This window comes from Rhodamnia argentea, chromosome 10, assembly GCF_020921035.1.
Source record: "Rhodamnia argentea isolate NSW1041297 chromosome 10, ASM2092103v1, whole genome shotgun sequence".
Lineage (NCBI taxonomy): Eukaryota > Viridiplantae > Streptophyta > Magnoliopsida > Myrtales > Myrtaceae > Rhodamnia > Rhodamnia argentea.
In genome coordinates, this window is record NC_063159.1 from 9,453,315 (window position 1) to 9,471,811 (window position 18,497).

Genomic DNA, 18,497 nt, shown 5'->3' on the forward strand with positions numbered 1-18,497 from the left:
ACTGATTTTAATATGTCATCGAATTTCGTTACGTGATCTTTCTTTATCTTTCGTAACGTCTAGACTTGTTTGGGCACCTTGAAATTATCTTTTTTTTTAGGTCCTTATTGATGTCAACAATGTTCTTTCATCGCCGTCCTAATTCATGAAGGTTTCGCGCTAAGGCCGTTGCAATGTGATTTGCTCAATCTCGGTTGGAAGACAAAGTTGAACCCGGACAACTAAATCAAATCATTATTTTAGGATTCTATTCCTTGCTCAAAATTTATATATGAAAAGTGGGTTAATAAATGCCTATTCGGATTATTACGGGGTGTTTTATGGAATTTTCATGCACAGAATTCGAGTTTGAAATTACCTCGTGCCTCCATTGCTTTCGTTATTTTCTGAAAATTTAAAAATTATACGAGAATTTCAAATTGAAGCCTAAAACTCTCGCAACTAATTGAGAAAATTCTAAATAAAGGCTTAAAGTGTCATCATTTTTTTCAAATAAAGGCTAAAATGAATCTTATTATAAATAAAGGTCTAAACTAGCCTCATTGATTCAAAAAAGGACCCGATTATTTTTGTCATTTATTTTTTCTTTTTTCCCTTCCTTCTCACAGATGGCGGATGCGAGGGCTGGGAAAGGGTCGCCTCACTTGGGTGTGGTGAGGGCTGCCCTCAGCCAGCCCTTGCCGGTGGCTAACTATCGATCGAGATCGGCCTCTAGCGAGAAGGAAGGGCAAAAAGCAAGAAAAAAGGAAAAAAATGAGAAAAAAGAAAAGGAAAAAGGAAAAAAAAGAGAGTAATTGATAGAAATAACATGGTCAGGTTCATCTTTGAAATAATGAGGATATTTCAGATTTTTATTTGAGAAAATAAGGTTCTTATTTTTCGACAAAAAAATAAAAATAAAAATAAGGTCCTTAATTGAAATTTTTTCTTTTGAGTAAACACAAGATTATCTGAAATGCTTTCCACACTCGGACACAAAACTCGTCCTATTCCGGGGTTCGCTTCAATCACTTTCCCTTACTCTTATCTGGTCCGCAACCTCTCAGCCGCTCCTCTAGGGTTTCCTCCCCTCCGACAATGCCGCCTCCGAGCAAGTCCATCCGGCCCTCCCACCACGGGGCCGCCAAGGAATCGGGCGGTGATCACGAGACGCCGCCCTCGAACAACCTCTGGATCGGCAACCTGTCCGCCGACGTCACCGACACGGATCTGATGGACGTGTTCGGCAAGTACGGCGCGCTCGACGCCACCTCGTACGCCTCCCGCAGCTTCGCCTTCGTCTTCTTCAAGCGCCCCGACGACGCCGCCGCCGCCAAGGACGCGCTGCAGGGGACCTCCGTGAAGGGGAACCCCATTAAGATCGAGTTCGCTCGGCCGGTTTGTACTGCTCTTTTGTGTAGATTTATTCAGCCTTCGCGGTTGTTCGTGTTTTCTTTTTGTATTCGTGTATCTCTCCGTAGAATGTTTGATGTCTGCCTGGAACAGCAATTCTGTGGTTTCAATTATCAATTGCTGCGCTTTTTTGCGATCTTCAGGTCCGGAAAGTTTGGCATAAGATCGCGCTTGATAGACTTGGCTAAGATACAATTACAAAGACAGAAGGCGCTCATATCCTGCAAATTGCATTTCGAATGCGTTTGCAATGACAATTAGGTTTAGTTTCGAAACGTAGGCTTGGTAAAATCTCGAGAAATTGAAAAATTACAAATCTTTCAGTGGCAAGGGTTGCGAGTAGTGGGGCCTCCTACTCTTCCTATTATGTTCGGCAGTTGATATGATTTGGCTTAGGTTTCCACGGTCACTTTGGTCCTCATGCAAGGATGGTCACATTTGAAACTTAAGACTTTTAAAAATCGAAAAGGAGACTGATAGAAACAGAGATCAGCAAAAGAGAAAACCAAGGTTATGTTCCCGGCCATTATATTTTGAGTGTGTCAAAGCTACACATAATTCTTGAACTATGAGAGGGTCAAATTCCGGACGGTACAAGCTACACTTTTGGATTCATTTTTCTTCTTTTCTTTGGCCGTAGTGGTTTAATATGACAATTTTCACATATATAAAACGGAGTTCACTATATTTTGGATTTCCCTATTCTCTGTTCGAATCCCTTTTGATGTTTCTACGAGGTCTCATGGTGGCTATGCCTGCTTGGATGGAGGCTTTCCATAAATCTTGCGCTTTAGTTTGTGTGGTGAACTGCAATTAGCATTGCATGTTCAATTGGATCAAACATATTACTTCTTTCCAGTTTTTGTATTCATAATTGAAAAATGAAATTGAGTAGATATTTTGGCAAAAGGAAGAAAGCAGTGCATTGCAGGACTTCTATATCTTTCTTGCTTGGACACTTGCATTGCGCTAGTTGGAGTAGTTGAACCATGAGAATCTGATGCTATGTGTCGCTCACATATGAGGAAGACTCAATTGATTGCCAAGATCTACTTCTGAACTACCTATTCCTGTTCCATGCCCAGTTTGCATCAAGCATTCTTTACGATAATAATCTTTCTGCGGCAAGGCTCATGGATGTCTTTGGAAGCACTTTGAACTTTCGTCAATCAATATGTCGCGTGGCATCTGGCCTCAACTTGCCTTATTGCAAGTGGACTACCACACTCCTCTCTATTGCCTTATCTCGGTTCAGGTTATTTATGCTTTTAAACATAATCGTACATTGTCATGTGAATCTCCCTGCGAACCGCGATCCGGGTAATTGTGTCAATTTCAGTTATTCTTATGCTTGGGATTGTCGAAACTGCTGATCTGGTTGACCCACAAGATACACTGCCGCTAAAAGACACCAATGAGATATCCTACGTTGTTTAATCTTCTTTTTTAGGATTCTAGACTCATGGAAAAATAATGAGATAACTCGTGGTTATACATATTGAATTAACTGAAAACTGGCACGTAGAAAAAGTGTGAAGATGACTGATAAACTACGACATGCCCGATAAGATATCCTATGTTGTTAGGCTTCTGGACTTATGGAAAAATAACGAGATAACTCGCTGATTTACATAAATGAATTAACTGAAAACTGGCACTTTCAAAAAATGTGAAGATGACTTATAAACTACAACATGCCCATATTACATAATTTATGACTCCAAGGAATGCTTCGAAATTTGGTTTAAGTGGCAACTGATGTCTGCCATCACTTTTGACATTCTTGAGGAGTATCCCTCCTCGTTCAATTCCTATACAATGGCCACTGGTTTTCCTTACGATCTAGGTCATTGTGAAATATACATCTTGATTTTTGCGCATCTCCCATGAAAATTTCATTTTGTCTAAGCCTTTTTCACCATCGACATGTTGTTGTCAGTTTAGAACTCCCACGAGTTCCATCACTGGTGTGTATATTCCAACTGAACTTGGTTTGTCGCGTTACAGGTCTACCGTCAATTTTACATGATGAAGAAACTTATATTGTCAACATAATCGATGTTTTTTAACCACCGATTTTCACTCAAAGAAGAAGGCATTTTAGGATGGTCTAAGTGATAGAGTGGTAGTATCTATATTATGTGTTATTTCACAGTATCGAGGGTGTAACCTTAAGCTCCACATTTTAGGATGTAGCTTAATTTTTGGCAAAGCAATAATGCTTATAGATGGGAAATCTGTTTTCTTTTTCGTAACACCCCCCCAACAACAAAGTTCTAGACATGATCATTCAAGAAATGAGCTCTATGCAGCTGCTAGGCTTGCAATCATTTGGCAGAAATTTTATGAACTTGTAGGGAACTTTATTGATGATTCTCGAGGAACAAACCCGTTTATGATTTTAAAAGTTTGGCCGATCAAAAAGTAAATTGTCAGATGATACATAATCCTTTTAGAAGAGAACAGGAAGCTTCTTACAAGCTTCAGTTACTTTCTTCCTTTAAATTGGAATCATCAAATAGTGCCTCATAGGGGGTTTTCCCCTTTCAGGTTGTTTCCACTCTACATTTTGAAGCGGAGTTGTATGATGTGATGATATGCATTATCCGAACATCTTGTCTGTCACAATAACGTGGCCATAGGCTTCACGTCCTGGCCATGTCCCTTTAGGACCTATCCGGTGCGTTGAGTAGTATGGGGAATGTCAGAGCAATCCTTGCCATTTGTGGAACTCTAAATAGACAGTCTTTTTTTTATGAGAAAAATCTATATAGTCTTGATGATCAATGTACAGACTAATTTGAAAGCCATTCCGCGAAGCATATTACTGGAAAAAATTGTAGATTTTACTCCACACGACGATATGTAAAGTCCGTCATTCCTATAACAATATGAGATATTGAGAAACGATGAAGTGAAGCTAGGGGTAGAAAGTTGATGAATCGTGGTTACCTCATGCTGTAGCCATAGACAACTTTTTGATGAGAAAAGAGAGTTTCTCTATAACGTCATTCCACAGGTGAGCATCCATATTGGTGAACCTCCATAACAGTCATAGTGCGCGCGGTTATGTTGTCTGATTTATATATGTCTCTTATGATCATGCAATAGGTAATTTGTTGGAAACATGCTAATGTTGTGTAACTTCTTTCTTTGTCCTCACATATTAGCGAAACGATTTTGCAATTTGCGAAGCTCGTTGACAACCCTTTGGTCCTAGTCATGGTGCTAACTATAGTTATCTAGCATGTCATAATACTTTGCACTTTGCACAAATGAACAACCATCAACAAGTGACTTGCCCCACATTTCTTGAAACATCTCTTAGACTTTCTAAGCAAAGTAGTGGCTGCAGGCTGAGCTTTACGGGATATGGTTTTCCACCCTTGCATCTGCTAGGGTTTGACTAATGCCAAAGAAGTAACTACGAGTTCTTGCTCACATGACTAAGCAGTTCTTTGGAAGTTGTCTTCCCATAGAAATGCAGGGCCAAATACATGGAAATCCAAAAGTTCCATTGAGCGTTTTGGAGTTTGCCACCCAGAATATTGGGCCACACTAGGTCACCATTTGCCATCATTAGTGTTCTTGATGGTGATTGAAAACCCAACAGACAATTTGAAATCAAGCTGGAGATATGCCAATAGAAGGCCTACATGAATATATGAAGCTTGATTCTTTAAATTTGTCTTTAGGCAATACTTATTAAATCGTGACAATGTAGATTTGGCAGTACCATTGACTATATTGCTACCTCCTGAATTCTTTATATGGCTGTTTCATCTTTTAAAGAGTTGTGGAATTATTGTTTCCACTTCTGAAAGTGCAGAGGCAAAGTTTTCTGGACTTTGCTCGTATTTCCCAGTTTTTGTTGATTTAGTATATGAAATTGGTGTTGATATAGCTGTAGCATAAACCTTCAAATTGTTTGTCTATGTATATTGTTAGAGCTTTTAGCTCTTTTTGAGAATTGTTTCAAGAATTTAAGAATTTATTTAGGTTCAAATTATGAAGAATTTGCCTGAAATGTGTTCATTTTTGGGGAATAAATGGTCACGTCTGTTTTTACTTCAAGTTTCTAATTCAGGTGTTGATAATGGATAAATCTCACTTGGATATTTCTGGCCATGAATAATGTTGAGGCATGCATTACCTTCTTCTTCCTCTTTTTTTTTTTTTTAAATCTCATCTTCTTTTCTCAGTTATCTATTGGAGTTCCTCATCATTCTTATAAGTAATTTTTCCGCCATTAGTGTTAGCTGATGACAGAATGTTGCTAAATTGCTAGTGCTTAGATAGCTTCAATTACTTCTCATGTCTGGGAAGCGTGCAAAGGATCAAAGAGAAGAATCTTTGTATGTGATACTTCACAAATGAAAGATCAAAATTGTGTATTTGTATGCTTGTCCATTTGGAATGTCCACTGCTTTGTTTGAACCTCTTTGTATGTGATGCTCATTCTTATTCTAAGTCTATGATGGATTGGATGCTGTGCTAGTTGTTGCTTCTGGCAATATCTTGTTTGTGTTGAACGCCTTATCTAGTTTTATTGTTTCTTTCTTCCTTTATATAATTTGGTAGCATGGTGTCCTTACTTGGTGTTGCTTTTAGGCAAAACCTTGCAAGCAATTATGGGTTGGAGGGATCAACCCAGCTGTTTCAAAGGAAGAGCTGGAAGAGGAATTTCTCAAGTACGGAAAAGTTGACGATTTCAAGTTATTTGGAGACCGCAATACCGCATTACTGGAGTATGTCCGAGTGGAAGATGCTATTCAAGCTATGAGAAACATGAATGGAAAGCAATTAGGTGGTGATCAAATACGTGTAGATTTCCTGCGATCTCAGCCCTCAAGAAGAGTAAGTTATTCTATTTTTGAATTGTGGGAGAAATTTTGCTTGGACAAGTTTAAGTTATGTTCAATGAGCTGTAGCTAGTTATTTTATGTTTGCATCTTTTTAGGAGTGGAGTGCTTCAACTGAAGTGCATGCTATTTTTAATTTATGCAACTGGTTTATCATTACTATAAATCCAACATATTGGCTACGCTTTGTTTGGATGGAGTAATTATGAGGGATCAGAGAGGAAGAGAAAAGTTCAAAGAAGAATTCATTGTTTGGTAGAAGGGATTGAAATCAAGGGATTTGGAGGGATTAATGTATCAACATTCCTTGCTTTTTCTAATCTCCTTAAATAACTCCAAATCTGGAGGGATTTGAAGTTAAAGGGATTGTGGGCATTCCACATATGTTTTTTTCTCTCTAATATGTATTGCTTATCATATTATTATTTGTTCTCTTTTAAGGGGTGAAGCACACTCTTTTCTTGTGGATTTTTTATTTTTCTCATATATTTTCTTGAGTGCTATGTTGTACACCTAGGCTATTTGTCATGATGAGATTCCCATTTTATTTTCAAATAATTGTTTTAGTTCTTTGTTGTTGAATAAAGTGAACTTATTGTGCTGCTATATATATTATTTTAATGAAGGTCTTATACACGGGTTTATTGATGATGATATTGAACCTTTAACAGGCTAAGGGCCTCATCACTAAGGTTAATTTCCATTTAGTTTGTCTATGGAAAATGTAAGAAATATATCTTACCTTTCACCCAATGACCATTTACATGCATATACTTTGGAAATACCAAACACATACCGGAGTTTTACCTTTGGAGACCACTTTGAACCTTCACATTGATTATCCCTGTGTACCTATTTACGAAAAGGCCATTTTCTTTCCAATAATGCGCTTCTCCAAATCCTAAATTCTCACATCCGCTCAAAACCCTCAAAACCTATTAAAAACTGAACCACCTAAAACCAAGCAAGAGGCCAAAATGAATTTGCAAGGAGGGGCAATTTGGTCTCCAATGTGGGTTTTAACTAGAATTTTGTGCATAGTTTTTGCAAAAATAGAGATAGTAAGTGGTCATTGGGTCAAAAGTGATGTTTGTTTTTAGTATTTTTCCTTTTATCCATGAAGAAGTACAAGGACAATGTAGCCATAAAGATATAATAAGATTCCTTTCCATTTTATTCTCTCCTTCAACCAAATGTATAGTGGCCTAATTTCCGTCATTTCTTTTCCTTTTTTTATATGCAGAACCAGTCCTTTCCTTTCTTTTCTCTTCTAAGGTCATTATCTGGATCCTTTCCATTCCCTCCTAATCCATACGAACCTAGTGTTAGTCACACTATTTATTGTGTGACACGTTGAACTCTGCAAACATGTACTGATGCTCCTTTTGATCTGATTAGTTTACTGTTGCTGTTAGCTGTTTTGTTGATCATGTTTTCAGAGATGACTTTCTGGTTGGCAGTTTTTTGTTATCGAGTCTGATTAAGATGTTATAGCTGTTAGAAAAGTTTTCTTGTTTAAGTGACTTAACGATTTCTGGTTTTTCTTTCTAATTAGGAACATTGGGCTGACACTCATGACTCTAGGGAGTTTATTGGTAGGGGTGTGCCTACTGACGTTCATGCAGGTTCTAAAAGGCAACAGGTGAGTCAAAAAGTTTATCTTGTGGCCTTGGATGCCTGAGTTCCTTGTACAGTTCCATGTCTCTTCAGTTGGTTGCATCTGGAATGGCTCCTCAGTTCTGTTTCCTGCATGCAATTTTATTTCAAGTTCTTAATTGTTTGCTGATCGACATACATAGACTAGGTTGTTTCTTGTGTATTAAATGCAGGTTTGTCAAATTGTTTTATTAGAAACTCAATTCAAACTCTGTCGATAAGATTCTCCCTATTGCTTTGTCTTATCTACTTGGCTCCTGATATTGTGACTTCTCTATTGCAGCTTTCTCATTCTTCAGGGTCTAGAAGAGGAGATGGGCAACCCAGTAAAGTTTTGTGGATAGGTTACCCTCCTTCTGTCCAAATTGATGAACAAATGCTGCATAATGCAATGATATTATTTGGAGAGATTGAGAGAATCAAAAGTTTTCCTTCAAGGCATTATTCATTTGTGGAGTTTAGAAGTGTGGATGAAGCCCGTCGCGCGAAGGAAGGATTACAGGGCCGTCTGTTTAATGATCCTAGAATAACCATTATGTTCTCCAGTAGTGACCTGGCTCCTGGTAGAGACTATCCCGCGTTTCATCCAGGAGTTAGAGGGCCAAGGACAGAAATGGAACATCCATTCCGGACCTCCCAAATGGATATGTTCAGTCACAATCATATGGGGGGTACAGGTTCACTTCCACATGGTGTTGGTCAAAATATTGCGGTAAGGCCTTTTGGTGCTTCAGAATTTGATGATGTTGACCTGCCTTATGGTATGCAAGATGGTAATGCAAAAAATCTGATGGGCCCAAGCTGGAGAAGGTCGTCTCCTCCCTCTTCTGGTTTGCTGCCTTCTCCTGCTCCAGGTGTTAGGACTCCTGTGAGGGCCACTGGCTCATGGGATGTTTATGATGCTAGTCATTTCCCTAGGGACTCCAAGCGGTCAAGGATTGAATCTTCTTTACCTGCCGATGAAGCATCTTTTCCTTTGAGGAAGATAGATGATCGTGGCTTGAGGATGGACCATGGACCTGGTTCAGCAATTGATGTAGGTATTCCTGGCCCTTTTGCCAATTCCCATGGAAATGGTCGTCTGAGTCCAATGGGTTCAAGGTTTGCATCTGGAGCTGGTCAGGGCCCTGATGATGAATACATCTGGCGGGGCCTTATTGCCAAGGGCGGAACACCTGTCTGTCATGCTCGATGCGTGCCTGTTGGTGAGGGGCTTGCTGCAGAGCTGTAAGTGTCTGCTCTTATATGTAAAATTGTGACCCAATTTTTTGTAGATATTTGTGTGGATGTAGACTGCCCCAGGGATCAGCTACAATTTTCTATTTCGGATGAAGTCTTTGGTAACCTTTTGTAAAACTAGCTACCCCCACCGACTTCTCCATTAATAGCAAATTCTGTCTTTGCAGCCTTCTTTGTTATATTTAGTAAGCTGAGCCGGGTCCTTATTTGCCTATTTTGCAGTCCTGAAGTCGTCAACTGCTCGGCTAGAACAAGTTTGGATTTGCTAGCCACACACTATAAGGAAGCTCTTGGTTTCGACATTGTTTTCTTCTTGCCAGACAGCGAAGAAGAATTTGGTTCCTACACTGAATTCCTCCGGTATTTGGGCTCCAAAGATCGTGCTGGTGTTGCCAAACTTGATGATGGTACCACCCTATTTCTTGTCCCTCCATCAGAATTTTTAAGGAAGGTATTAAGGGTAACAGGTCCAGAGCGACTGTATGGAGTGGTCCTCAAGTTTGCTCAGGCATCTGTGCAGCATCAAGCACACGAGTCGGTGCCTCTTTCCCAATTTGCTGATGCACAGAGGATGCCTGCTTTCCAACCTGAGTATGGATATCCATCCCCTAAGCAGGAACAAGTTTTTCGAAATACACCAGAGGACGCAAAATTTCCACAGCAACTACTGTATCCACACATGGGCGAGTCCTCTGCAATGCGTTCAGTTTCTCATGAACAGGCACATAGCAATGCTGCTGCAGCATCCCAAGCTGGAGTTGCGTTAACACCCGAGCTTATTGCAACTCTAGCTTCATTAATTCCTGCAAGTACACGGACGTCATCTGCAGAAAGTTCTCAGCAAAACTTGAGGCCAATGGTTCCCCCTGTTGTACCTAACAATGAACCTTCATTGCAAGCATGGAAGCAAGAACATCAAGCATCCGATAGTGGTGGGTATTCAGTGCAACAACCTGGGAGTCAGTTGAATCCTCTGATGTCATCAGTCTCCCAATTTCAGCCTTATACATCTGTCCCAAGCACAGGTAGCCAGTCCATGCAAGTGCCCGCCATCCTTCCTTCCACCCAAATGCAAGAATCTGTGCTCAACGCTTCACAATATGCGGCAGTTTCTAGATCATTTACTAATATCCCTTCCCAAGGTGGACAGTTTGCAGCTTCCATCCAGCAATATCCAGTTGAAGTTCCTCCCACTTCTTCTGGGTTATACAGTTCACCACTTTTACACCAGCAAAGTTCTTCTGGCGTGGCAAGCCAGGCTCAAGTTCCTCCTTTTTCTCAGCTACAAACTGTCGTTCCCACAACATATACCGATGTCTCCAATCAACCACAGCAGATTCAGTCTTCTGCTTCTGGGGCTGCTCAGGGCGTACAAGATGAGGTTGATAAGAACCAGCGGTATCAGTCAACATTGCAATTTGCTGCAAACCTCCTGCAGCAGATACAGCAGCAGCAGCAGCAGCAGCAACAGCAACAGCAGCAGCAGCAGCAGCCAACGACGAGCGCCCATCATGGGCAAGGGTATGGTGCTGGCCATTAGAATTGAGTCACAGTTGCAGGTAATTTCTCTCTCTGTATCTGATGTCTTTGCACTTTCTTTTTTACTTCAGAAATGAAAATGTGCATTGTGTGATGATAGTTGCTGGGTGCCTAAGCTACCTAATAGATATTTAAGTTGGTGGCTTCGTGAGGGTTCAGATTCTATTGGTTGATACATGTTTCACGATTGTCATTCTCAAGTGCCTTCTCCATCCTATCTCCTCATTCTGTTCCCTCTGAAACCAATCATCTACTGTCACATTGATATTTAACTAAATGAAGCATTGATTTCGTTAATCTCTTTATGATATGCTGCAACATGCTTTTGTGTTAATTTTTCTTTTTCTATCTGGATGTCTCGAGAGTTAATTTTAAAAAAATTACTTGAAAGTTTGATTGGCTCAGTTTAGATAAATGATACTTAAGTTATTTTTTTTTAAAGAAAAAGCAAAACAGAATGTTGTTGTAAATACAAATTCTTCCTTGGATTAGAGGTTGTCTTGATATGTCGTTCTAGGATATAAAGATTTTTTAAAGAAAATCTGTGCATGGTTGTGACGTTTGTCTCTTTGTTGTCGTCCTTTTAACATACTTGCGTCGTGCTTGTAGTCTTCGGAAAGTGAAAGTTGAGCTTTAGATAATGTGATGTTTGCCCGGTTTTCTCCTTGTCCTTTCTACAAGCTTCTCTCTTCTCTGTGTGCTCAGTCATCTTTTTTCTCTGTGCTTTACCATGCTTTGGCTGGTACTGATGTTGCTGTTGTTGTTCTTTGGTTCATAGTTTAGATAACCTTTTTTCAGTTTCATGCTTCACATTTTCTTGGTGCTCTGACCTTCTGTTGTTTAGTATCATGCACTGTTGTTGCAAGTATACTTGTCTGTATCTGTTGTGGTGTGTTAGTTGGGTGTTTCTGAAATTTACTCACTATTTCCTCGGAGTACTTGGAACTTCCTATAATGTAAATAATGATTTGGAATTTCTACTGGCTTGTTTAGTTTGTCTAGATCATGAATCTTTAGAAATTATTTAAGATGACAAATATTGACATGAACCATTCTAATGTGCCCGAATTATTCTAGGACTTGATAAAAATAATGATGAAACAAGTAGTGCTGTAGAACTATCAACACCCAAAGAGATGCAATCATGTTCGTAAACATTTGCAGATTTTTTAAAATTGTAGGGCGACTGTCTTTAACCTGAGGTTCATAGTCTAGAATGTTCTTAATTTCTCACTTCATTGAGTCTGGGGTGATGAGAAAACCTTTGTGAAACAGAGAACTACCTGTGTTCATCTGTCAAATTCAGTTTGGTGTGTTCATTTTGGTGGGTTGGGCGTCTACCAACAAAAAATATGGTTCTCAATCCTTGCTCGAGTATTTTGTTAATCATGTCCATATAGCGATCATTTCTTCAGACAGCCCAATACAAATTGCCCAAGGCGAGTGCTTCGGTGAACCTCTTCGTACATAGTTTCTACGTGCAGGATTCTTCTTTGTCCCTTTCCCTCTTTTAATAATTGAAAAATCCATGTGCCTATAAGAACCTGAATTCCCTGGTATAGCCACTTCACAAGATTTTGCGCCTTATTGCAACATTTTTTCGAGATAGTGAATCCTCTTGGGACCCTGAACCATCACCAAGCCACTTGATCGTGATCACTCATTACCTGCTTTAATGTCGTGCTGTCATACCAACCCACTCACGAATTCATGCTTATAGAACCAAAGGATAATCTGGAGTGTGAATTGATTGCCAAAGCAGTCCCCAACCTAAAAGGCAGCAATTAGAATCGCGAAATTTCATGCACCTGTGATGATCTGTAGACTCGTCAGTGAGTGCATCTGATTCTAAAAAATTATAAGACACGATTTAATAAATCATGATATATTGAAATTGATAATGACAATAAAACATAGTATTGGTATGATCTTCATGCCATGATATCTAGCCAACCATAGAGATCGACACCATCCATTGCTATGGATGGCTTTCTGTTTGCAAGATTCTGTTAGTTCACAGAGATCACTGGAAAACAAATGGCCTACACCGTGCTCGTTGTTACACACGCCAACAATAACGTACGTATTGCTGCTACTGTATGTTGATTCAAAGAGGATGTTGGTTAACTGAGGAGGTCCATAGGAGTGTTGAGTGCTGGTCATATCACAATGTCTCCATCTAGTTTAATGTGTGGTGCTCCAAATACGGCTTGTAACTACTGGTCTGTTGGACATAGATCCCTTAGAACCTCAATATTGGGCGCGAAACACGAGCTATTCTGATGTCTTTATTCTATCGTCTAGTGAAGATTTATTAGGATCACGGTTGTATTTCTCTTTTTGAAAATCTAGAGGAATAGTTCTCTTTTGAGTTCTGACTGCAAGAGCAACTTGTTGCTAGCGATGTTTCCTCTCATAAGATTAATTGAACTCTGATGCGGAAGGGGCACAAGAAACTTGTCAGGGATAGTTTAGAAGCGATGAACTTTAGTTTCTCTACTCGTGCAGGGATAAGGGGAGCCTGTGTGACTTCTTAAAGGGCTTAGTCGATTTTACCCTTTTCTTGTTCTAGTTGTCTTAATCATATTTTCAAACAGTAGATTCCTTGGGATATTTGCGAGTCCACTTTAATTAATTGAGGCCAGTCTCCTGTGCATACAGTTCGTTAATTTTAGTTAGAAATCGCTCTCCTGGAAATTCTAGTTGAAAAATCCTCACTTGAGGAATCTCTTACTACCGCCACAATGCATGTTAGTTTCTGTGCTCGAGTTGCGCATCGTTATTGCGTAGTTGTATTTTTCTTACCAATCGTGTACCACTTAGTTTGAGTTCGAGTTATGCGACATGACTACGTGGTATCGTGATCATGCCAACACTCTGCAACTTTGACAGGTGCGTCTCTATAATTCGAGGGGGAGAAGCACAATCCTCTGCCGCACTTTCCTAGATAGTCGTACTACATTCTGTTTTCTTCCCCAATCTTAAGGTTGTGATATCCTTTTCAAACTTCTGTAGAGGATTCTGCGACCCTACGTGATAATTGAACTTTTAATTAAGGGTGGCGTGGCTCAAACATTGGATCTTCTGAACCTTTGTCCAACCAGTCGAATTAGTGAGTGCAATTGAGTAGCAGTGTACGCTGCGATATCAAAGCGACGGTACTTCTCAAATCATGAATTCCACCATTCACTTCTATCTATGTCACTATCATTGTTCAATCCACAGCCATCAAACGTGGTCGCTAGTTCTTACCAATCGATCCCCAAGTGACCTCGGTCGATCTATAAATTCCTGATTGTTAACTGTTACTGCTGGCCGATCCTAAAGTAGAAATGTTGGGTCCTTTGTTGAAATTGATGGTTCATTGGTAGCTCTGATTAGTCATTTCTCGTAATAGTTTGTTCAGGCGATTAACATTTGGGACTCGGTCATTGGATTGAGGTCAAAATCTACCCAACTCTACTCGATTGAACCTCGGTTGCTGCCAATTTGCTGGTCACCGAATCTGTCTTCATCGGTTGGTTCCCGGTTGCCCACCAAAGTCAACAATTGTGCTAGTTACTCCGCTCATTTCCTGTCGCGACCCATGTACCCGTTCATGGGCGATCGATCCGGATTACTCTAGTTGGCCTTGTTCTAAATTTTAATCAAGCTATCGCGATCTTATACGTGTGGACTGCTACATTTTTAACTTTGCTCCTTCCCAGATGTCCGAGAAGCTGCTTTTATTTGCGGACGGTCCATTTCACCAAAACTAATACGATCTCTGCCTTTTTGCCATTTGGCGAATTTCAGGTGCATCTGTAGTGGGATCTTGAACTAAATTTGGAAAAGGGTCGATGTCCCATCATCGCTGGTTCTAACGCGACTCAACTAGCAGTAGCAGAGGCGTCGAGTCTTCTTCTTCTTCTTCAATGAACTCTCTCTCTCTCTCTCTCTCTCTCTCTCTCTCTCTCTCTCTCTCTCTCTCTCTTGTTTCATAGGCCTTTTATGTTCGAGTTAGTTTGGGTTACATCTAGTGTTATTGTAAATGGACATGGAATTGTAGTCTCGATTTCAATCCCGAAAGTTGTACTCAAAAGGTGCTTTGCTTTGGCCTAACGTTCCTTTGTTTAATTTGTAAATACACCGGTATTATCAAATGACTCGCCCGTTGTCGCGATTCTTCCTCTCTATACTGTTGCCCCATTAGTTGTCTCAGGTGGTAGCCAACATCGGCAATCGACGTCGCTAGTCGCCAAGGTTTGGACGAGAGTAATTGGGTTGTTGGTTTTCTGGTTGAATAGTTTGTGTACGAGGGACGCCCCAATCAAGAATCGTTCGGATAGATCAAGAAAATTTTCGGTCTCATCAGAGAAGCGCATGCCGGTTGCTTGTGAACGTGCTTGAAACCATGAAGCCCGGAGAGAAAACGTGGAACGAGCAATCGGTGCATTGACTCGCTACTTTGTCAAGAAATTTCCAAGTCAAAATTTCACCCAGATTTCTAGGGCTTTCGCTTCATTGGGCTTCTTCTCATATATATATATATCTTTCACGTGGGCTTTACCGTGATCTAAGGACGGGAAGTGCATCTGGTGCACCGAGAATTTCCTCTTGTTCGATAACCGAGAGCGAGCGCGGGGGTAAAGACAGAACAGTAAATGACGATGAATTCGTGAGAATTCAGGCATTGGTTTTTTTAAAAAAAATATTCCACATCAATCTACCCCATTACAAAACTGCATTGGACCAATGACTTTATCATATAGTAGGGAAAATTTCAAATAAGGATTTGAAGTGTTCTTATTTTATCAAATAAGAGCCTGAAGTGATCATGAAATCTCAAAAAAGAGCATAATCTAAAAGGTATTTTCATCATTTCAATATTTTTTTATTTTTTGACTTTTTTCTTTGTTTTTTCTCCTTTTTTCTTTTTTTAAATTAAAAAACTAATTAAAAATTTTGAAAAAAAAAGGAACAAACACGGGTGGGAGGCCGTCCCCCATTGCCGAGTCACTTGGGTGGGGCATCGGCGAAGGTTGGCGGGGTTGCCGGCGATCCCGCCAACCCGAGGCGAGAGCGGGTAGGCCCATGCCAAAATCGAGAGAGGGTTCGACCCTCTCCTAGACTTGGGCGAGGGTCGCCGGTGGTGGGGACCGCCCTCCCACCCGTGTGTGTATATATATTTATTTTAATTATTTTAAAAAATAAAAAGATAGACAAAGAAAAAAAAGAAAAAAGTAAAATGCCGAAAATGCTCTTGAGATGAAGCCCATTTTTTAGACTTTATTGTCATTTCGGATCCTTATTTGACACAAAGTTCACTTCAAGCCCTTATTTGAGAATGATGATACTTCAAGTCCTTATTTGAGAAAATGAAGGCATGTCAAGCCCTATTTGAAATTTTCCCTAACTAGTATAATAAGAACTTTACATATAATCTAATGGGCTCCATTTGTCTCGCGATTGAAATATATCTTCATGAAGATAATTGTCTGTATCGCTTACAAAAATGAACTCACGAAAGATATTTTTACTGTTCATGTCAATGTTTGGACATTAATCGCTGTCATTTATGAAAATATTTTTTATCGACTTATTATTTCAAGCGACACAAGAATTTTTTTTAGGAAAATATTATATGAATCTTTCTTTTTTCACAAATTAAACGGAACCATAATTGGAGGAGAAACACCGCCTTCTTCATTTTTAAATGAAGGCCTCAAGCCATTGTCAACGTTTATGCCCATATGATAGTGTACATGTGGCCACCGCCCTCGACAGAAGTCCCAACATCGTCTTCGTCAGATGGAGGTTGATCTAAGCCTTGAGTACGAGCGAGCCATGATTGAAGATTTGGCCATCTGAGAAGGCAACTGATAGGACATAACTTCAATCTGACTTCTCTTCACCGAGATCGACGAGAGCCCCGGCGACGACGAGAAGCTCACGAGCTCGCTGGTGGAGAGGCTAATGATGGTGTCAAAGATGGAGGTGATGTAGAGCAATGGCAGAGGCCTAAGGAAGATGAAGAAAGGAAAAGAAAAAAAAAAAAACAAAAGGGAAGTGAAAATGAAGAAAGAAAAATAAAAATAGAGAAAAAAAATAGCCTTGCATGGAAATGCCCCTGGTTATAAATAAGATTGGGAGTTCATGTCTTTCTTTGAGATTCGGTTAGCCACTTCGGGCTCTTATCCGAGACAACAAGTTTATGTCTTTTTTTGAGGCTCGGTTAGCCACTTCGGGCTTTTATTTGAGATAACGTCTACTTTAGATCCTTTTTTGAGAAAATAACCCACTTCGAATCTTTATTTGAAATTTTCCTAACTTTGGATGATAATTGACTAATCATTCATTCATCCTAGACAAATTTTAGTCCATGTATGCGTACTTCTTTCCATAGTGATTGGTCCAATAAGTTGGGAGCCACGTGGCGAGCACAGGTGCTTCGTCTCGTTTTCCTCCAATAGGACGAGAATAATACGAAGAAATTGGAAATAATGAGACACGTGGGCGGTCGGCTAATTACTTAATCATTGGTTTATGACGTCATTGTAATTGAATAAATATTTAGAATTTTGTTTTGTGGTATGGTTAGGTTGTTGAGAGTATCTAGTGTAGGTGCGACTCAAAATGCTGAGGTCTTCAACATATGCAACCATTTCTTCTTTTATTAAGGTGCTAATTTGTCTCAACCTTAATGTCGGGATCTAATCTCAATTAGTGGAAGATCAACGGGTAAGTGAAGCTTAAAACTCCTGCTTGCTCGAGATTGATCATGATTAAAGAAATATCGATCTTTACGTATAAAATCGGCTGGGCCTAGACATGTCGAAATCGAAGTTGAGACATCCCACCTTTTTTCCTCTTAGGAGCGCGGTCTCGGTCTTAACGAGTATATATATCAGAAAAAGCAAGCAATAAAGGTCATGTGGGAATCTTAATTGGACTCTGTTAACAAGTACCGTTAGTAGTGATTGGATTTGAGGTAGGTCGATTCCATATCTAGAACCCGAAACTAAGTAGGTCGGTTCCAGAGCGAGAACCTGAAACTAGCCTTGCATGTCTTGGATTTGAAAAATTGGAGCTAGGAAACAAACTAGCTAAGCTTTGAAACCATCCCGAAATGGGATTTGCTCGATTCGTTCCAAATCATTATCTCACTCTGCAACCCGATGACGGTCTCGGTTGAGCGGTGAACCGGCCTCGAACCGACCTAGTCCGTTTCCTGAGATAAAACCATCAATTGAAAGCTTAGAACGAGTACCGTACCCGTGGTTGGACCGGTTCAAAACCTTAAAAAAAAAACTTTCTCCCGGGGTCGGTAGTTCTTGTCCAAGAGACATTTGCGTCAAAACTCAGAAGTCAGTGCACGGAAGAATGCATGTGCAAGAAGAAAGCCTATCTCTCTCCACTTTTTTTTTTTTTGGTCTCCGGCCAACAGCAGTTTCTCTCTCTACAAAAAAAAAAAAAATCTCTCGCTCTTGCCATTTGTCAAAATTAGGGTTCCTCCAATCAAATTTCGTCACCTAATTGAAATTGCAATCAGGTCAACCGAAAAAACCGGTCACAAGTTTCAGTCACCAGTTCTGACTTTTCTGGCACAACATCGGCTCCAGATGCGACCTCTCTCTCTCTCTCTCTCTCTCTCTCTCTCTCTCTCAGAGTCTAAGGTTAGCGTCGTCTCGTTCTTACTTATCATCATCTGCGCATTTCGTGCATCCAAACTCGGGTCCAGAACACGATTGTCTTTGCATTGTTTTGTCATTCTGACCCCGAATTCATTTCTTTCGAATTCGTTCTCTAGGATTCTCATGCTTCCGCACG

General features: G+C 40.1%; 1 protein-coding gene and 1 long non-coding RNA gene across 4 annotated transcripts; one reads left to right on the forward strand and one right to left on the reverse strand.

Annotated features, from left to right (window-relative positions):
• The first annotated feature begins 971 nt into the window (after positions 1-971).
• On the forward strand, positions 972-14,853 carry LOC115739195 (flowering time control protein FPA). Of its 2 annotated transcripts, none has more exons than XM_030672194.2 (6): positions 972-1,377; positions 6,004-6,249; positions 7,810-7,896; positions 8,194-9,137; positions 9,372-10,708; positions 14,484-14,853. In XM_030672194.2, exons 1-5 carry the CDS (start codon positions 1,078-1,080, stop codon positions 10,687-10,689), a joined length of 2,895 nt encoding a protein of 964 aa, XP_030528054.1. In that variant the 5' UTR covers positions 972-1,077; the 3' UTR covers positions 10,690-10,708; positions 14,484-14,853. The 2 variants fall into 2 exon arrangements, with proteins under 2 accessions (XP_030528054.1, XP_048127482.1); XM_048271525.1 differs by lacking the exon at positions 14,484-14,853 and adding an exon at positions 13,581-13,809.
• Positions 10,584-18,426, reverse strand: LOC115739200. 2 transcript variants are annotated; one of them, XR_004015201.1, is made up of 3 exons: positions 18,414-18,426; positions 18,297-18,322; positions 10,584-10,721 (listed from the first exon to the last, which is right to left on the reverse strand). It is a non-coding gene; the product is annotated as an uncharacterized LOC115739200 (long non-coding RNA). The 2 variants fall into 2 exon arrangements; XR_004015200.1 differs by having other exon boundaries at positions 18,297-18,328.
• Positions 18,427-18,497: the final 71 nt, after the last annotated feature.